We start from the raw sequence: 5,838 nt of genomic DNA, 5'->3' as shown, positions 1-5,838 counted from the left end.
TGAAAGTAGGCTAAAAACTATGTAGAGAAACAGATGGACTACAGTCAGTAATTGTAGAACTACAAAGTGTTTCTATATGGGAAGTGGAGCTAATAAAATGGACAGTGAGTGTAGAAACAAGGAGGTGGTTATAATGTTATGGCTGATACACAGTATACAGTTCATACTAAAAGTGTATGAAATATCAAAAACAAAGTGTAGTAAGTGTATATTTGGATTTGAGGTGGAATAGTTACATAGAAGATAAATAAAAGATAAATGGACAAGGGCACCCTTGGATACATAGTTATAGCAGTTACAGGGCAATGTCTGAGGCCAGGCGGAGGCACAGAGCAGATTCGGTCGGTATGTCACTACGAGCAATCTCATTGCCTTCCATACGCAGGACCTTTAGTTTGGAGAAGTTTATCACATCCACCACACTGCAGAAGCTTCCCAAGGTGAACTCTGTAACAACAGAAATTAAAAACACGAAATAATATCGTTATATCAAAATGCAGCCATTACGTTAACAGTCAACAACAAAACTAGAAAAAAGCTATGAAGCTCTCTAGGCCTAGAATGCTGTAATTGATTAAAACCCAGTACTTTTAGGAATTTTCACTTGCAAACTATTTGCAGGGCCAATCCTTAGGCCATTTATTTTTCCAATTGCTGCACTTATTCTGCCAGAACTAAACGTTAGCAAGATGTACATGCTTTTGCAATTATTGTAAATGGGCAAGCCTGAGAAAATACAGCCGACGAATCCTAAAAGTATGTGGACATCCCTCCTAATTATTACGTGTGTGTGGGTGTCTTAGCCACACACTTTGCTTGAAGATGTATTAATATCATTCATTCATTTATCCTATTCAGAGTTGCAGTGGGTACATTTCATCTGGCAATAGGTAGAAACCACCCAGGACAGGTTGCCAGTCCATCAGTGTTGCAGTGTTGACCGATCACATACACTGACACATGGTCATGCATAACAATGACAACAGATTTTATTTTCCTGTTTTACCCTGGAAGAAACTCTACACAGAAAGGACCCGGACCGCCCCACCTGGGTATCGAACCCAGGACCTTCCTGCTGTGAGGCGACAGTGCTACCCACTTAGCCAATCGATCAGGGATGATGCTTTATTCATCAGTGTCAGCAAAGGAGATTAAGGAGAATCAGATTGTGAATATTTGCTCTAGCCCAAACATAATCAAAATATTGAAACCTCAATCTGAGACTAAATAGAATAGAAAAGTAACAGTAAAAAAAGTAATGTTTTTGGTACAATTAGAATTTCTCATATGTAGTACACAGTAAAGTCAAATCAAGTCATGTTTATTCATAAAGTGCCTTCAAAGACAATGATAACAATGATAAAACAAATCGATGGCATAAAATAGTAGTTAGACATATAGCACATTAAAAACATCAATGTAACTATAAGTTGTGGGGGGCATCTTAATAAAAAGTGATAAGCTGTTCCATACATTTGGGGCAGCCACAGATAAAGCCTGGTCACCTTTGGACCTCATCTGAGAGCATGGTAAAATTCTGAAGGTAGAGTGTGGGCAAATAAGATAACATACAGTGTATCACAAAAGTGAGTACACCCCTCACATTTCTGCAAATATTTTATTATATCTTTTCATGGGACAACACTATAGAAATAAAACTTGGATATAACTTAGAGTAGTCAGTGTACAACTTGTATAGCAGTGTAGATTTACTGTCTTCTGAAAATAACTCAACACACAGCCATTAATGTCTAAATAGCTGGCAACATAAGTGAGTACACCCCACAGTGAACATGTCCAAATTGTGCCCAAAGTGTCAATATTTTGTGTGACCACCATTATTATCCAGCACTGCCTTAACCCTCCTGGGCCTGGAATTCACCAGAGCTGCACAGGTTGCTACTGGAATCCTCTTCCACTCCTCCATGATGACATCACGGAGCTGGTGGATGTTAGACACCTTGAACTCCTCCACCTTCCACTTGAGGATGTGCCACAGGTGCTCAATTGGGTTTAGTCCATCACCTTTACCTTCAGCTTCCTCAGCAAGGCAGTTGTCATCTTGGAGGTTGTGTTTGGGGTCGTTATCCTGTTGGAAAACTGCCATGAGGCCCAGTTTTCGAAGGGAGGGGATCATGCTCTGTTTCAGAATGTCACAGTACATGTTGGAATTCATGTTTCCCTCAATGAACTGCAGCTCCCCAGTGCCAGCAACACTCATGCAGCCCAAGACCATGATGCTACCACCACCATGCTTGACTGTAGGCAAGACACAGTTGTCTTGGTACTTCTCACCAGGGCGCCGCCACACATGCTGGACACCATCTGAGCCAAACAAGTTTATCTTGGTCTCGTCAGACCACAGGGCATTCCCGTAATCCATGTTCTTGGACTGCTTGTTTTCAGCAAACTGTTTGCTGGCTTTCTTGTGCGTCAGCTTCCTTCTGGTATGACGACCATGCAGACCGAGTTGATGCAGTGTGCGGTGTATGGTCTGAGCACTGACAGGCTGACCTCCCACGTCTTCAACCTCTGCAGCAATGCTGGCAGCACTCATGTGTCTATTTTTTAAAGCCAACCTCTGGATATGACGCCGAACACGTGGACTCAACTTCTTTGGTCGACCCTGGCGAAGCCTGTTCCGAGTGGAACCTGTCCTGGAAAACCGGTGTATGACCTTGGCCACCATGCTGTAGCTCAGTTTCAGGGTGTTAGCAATCTTCTTATAGCCCAGGCCATCTTTGTGGAGAGCAACAATTCTATTTCTCACATCCTCAGAGAGTTCTTTGCCATGAGGTGCCATGTTGAATATCCAGTGGCCAGTATGAGAGAATTGTACCCAAAACACCAAATTTAACAGCCCTGCTCCCCATTTACACCTGGGACCTTGACACATGACACTAGGGAGGGACAATGACACATTTGGGCACAATTTGGACATGTTCACTGTGGGGTGTACTCACTTATGTTGCCAGCTATTTAGACATTAATGGCTGTGTGTTGAGTTATTTTCAGAAGACAGTACATCTACACTGCTATACAAGCTGTACACTGACTACTCTAAGTTATATCCAAGTTTCATGTCTATAGTGTTGTCCCATGAAAAGATATAATGAAATATTTGCAGAAATGTGAGGGGTGTACTCACTTTTGTGATACACTGTATACACCAATCAGCCATAACATTAAAACCACCTCCTTGTTTCTGCACACATTGTCCATTTTATCAGCTCCACTTACCATATAGAAGCACTTTATAGTTCTACATTTACTGAGTGTAGTCCATCTGTTTCTTACATACTTTTTAAGCCTGCTTTCACCCTGTTCTTCAATGCTCAGGACCCCCACAGGAAGACTACAGAGCAGGTATTATTTAGGTGGTGAATCATTCTCAGCACTGCAGTGACACTGACATGGTCCACTCACTGTCCACTCTATTTCACACTCCTACCTAGTTGGTCCATCTTGTAGATGTAAAGTCAGAGACGATCGCTCATCTGTTGCTGCTGTTTGAGTCGGTCATCTGGTCACAGGAAGCTGTCCACGGGGCACTGTTGGCTGGATATATTTGGTTGGTGGACTATTCTCAGTCCAGCAGTTACAGTGAGGTGTTTAAAAATCAGTGCTGCTGTGTCTGATCCACTCATACCAGCACAACACACACTAACACACCACGCCCATGTCAGTGTCACTGCAGTGCTAAGAATGATCCACCACCCAAATAATACCTGCTCTGTAGAGGTCCTGTGGGGGTCCTGACCATTGAAGAACAGCATGAACGGGGGCTAACAAAGCATGCAGAAAACAGATGGACTACAGTCAGTAGTTGTAGAACTACAAAGTGCTTCTATATGGTAAGTGGAGCTGATAAAATGGACAGTGAGTGTAGAAACAAGGAGGTGGTTTTAATGTTATGGCTAATGATGATGGTGTATAAGCTGAAGCTTTACAATGAGGTTCCCTAATTACAAATAAAAGAACCTTAAACTCTACACGGCATTTTAATGGGAGCCAATGGATGGAGGCCAGGATTGGCGAAATGTGCTTCTTTAATGTAAAGCCAGTATCATATGACTGTGTCCCAATCTGCAATAATTCTCTACTAAGTCGCAAACTGCTACAACAACATGGAATCTGTATAATTATCTGTATAATAATTATTGCCTAAATATGAAACAAAAAAATCCATACCTTTGATGTTATTGACTTGTAGATAGAGGTATTCAAGGCTGGCACTAACTGGTGGGATCCTCTCCAGTTTGTTATAGGAAAGATCCAGCTCTATCAGTCCACTGATGTTAAATGTGTTGGGTGGAATACCCTTGTCTGTGAGGGCATTGTGGGACAAGCGGACGTATTGCAGGTTGCTCAAGGGGTTGAAATAGTTTTCTGGGATGGAATCGATTGAGTTTGAGTCCAGATAAAGCTGATGCAGCATGTCGGGAAGGCCACTGGGAATTTTCTTCAGCTGGTTGCCGCCCACATTGAGCAGCGTGAGGGACTTGAGGTCTTTCAGTGACCCTTCAATCTCTTGAATGTTGTTGTCATTAAGCAGAAGAAATGTCAGGTTTTTCATGCCGTTCAAAGCGTCGGGAGACACCTTGGAGATTTTGTTGTGGTTGAGACGCAGGTCACGTAGGGAACGAGGAAGATTAGCTGGCACTTCAGTGAGGTTGTTGCCACTTAGGTAGAGGCGATCCAGATTCACCAGGTCAGCAAAGGCCCGGTTTTCTATTTTTTCAATCTGGTTCTCATGCAGCATGACCCAGATGAGGTCTGTGGCATTGCCAAAGGCCTTGTCCGATACAGTGGTGATCTGGTTGTGCTGCAGGTAGACATATTTGATGCGGGATGGGATGTATGGAATCTGTTTCAAGCCACGATTGTTGCAGTACATCGCGATGGGGAAGGTTGGAGGGCAGTCACATTCTGCCGGGCAATCTCCTCCAGTCTTGTCTGCGTTGAGAGCAGCCATAGGATGCAGCCGGTAAATCCAGTGCAGTGGGTCATTATTCTGGGCCAGTATGAGTTGCAGGAGTCCTGCCATCAGCAGAACTACTCGGTGCATGGTTCGGAAATACACAAGTTTTAGAAACTTTGTCCCTAAAAGAAACAATATAAATAGAAAGATTGTACACCATCTAAAATCACTACTTATAAACATGGCAGGTTATATGTCACATGCTGTCACAAAATTTAACACATCATCTGAGGTTGCATATTATAATAATGTTAGGCTACTTATAGAACTAATTGTCATGGCACAATATTATATAAAGGCATCTTAACATTTGACATTAGCTGTTATGTCAACACATAAAAGCCATCATGATAATCACTGGTAGCTTCAGAACACTGAAATAATAAAGGTCATGAGTTATTGTCTTGCTGCATCTTTCAACTTCAGCTGACTGACAACTCAACTTACATTTAAGAGATACTGTATATTCGATACATGGTTATATTCAAGTCAAATTTATTTGTATAGCTGTTTATACAATGGATATGGTCTTAAGGCATATTAACAGGACCTTTACATATCTAAGGACAAAAAAACCTAATGAGTAAGCCAAGGGCAACAGGAGTGAGAAAAACTTAATATTAGGAAGAAACCTTGAGAGGACTCATTTGGGAGCTATCCTCCATGGGTAGCCTAGAGAATTCAGTCAATTATTCATTAAATCATTGTTTTACAACCGCTTAATCCATTCGGGGTTCACTGGGCGAAAGCTAGGAAACACCCTGGACAGTCCATCAAGTCAAGTCAATTTTTTTTGTATAGTGCTTTTTACAATGGACATTGTCTCAACTTTACAAAATCCAGGACCGACAGACGAA

The 5,838-nt window shown here is 42.1% G+C and overlaps 1 protein-coding gene across 1 annotated transcript; it reads right to left on the bottom strand.

The window, feature by feature from the left end:
* Nucleotides 1-295: 295 nt before the first annotated feature.
* Nucleotides 296-5,068, bottom strand: fmoda (fibromodulin a). The gene is made up of 2 exons (XM_062986908.1): nt 4,192-5,068; nt 296-447 (listed from the first exon to the last, which is right to left on the bottom strand). Exons 1-2 carry the CDS (start codon nt 5,066-5,068, stop codon nt 296-298), a joined length of 1,029 nt encoding a protein of 342 aa, XP_062842978.1.
* Between the last annotated feature and the right edge of the window lie 770 nt (nt 5,069-5,838).

This window comes from Trichomycterus rosablanca, chromosome 24 (genome assembly GCF_030014385.1).
Source record: "Trichomycterus rosablanca isolate fTriRos1 chromosome 24, fTriRos1.hap1, whole genome shotgun sequence".
NCBI classification, from domain to species: domain Eukaryota; kingdom Metazoa; phylum Chordata; class Actinopteri; order Siluriformes; family Trichomycteridae; genus Trichomycterus; species Trichomycterus rosablanca.
This window is presented reverse-complemented; position numbering and strand designations above follow the sequence as displayed.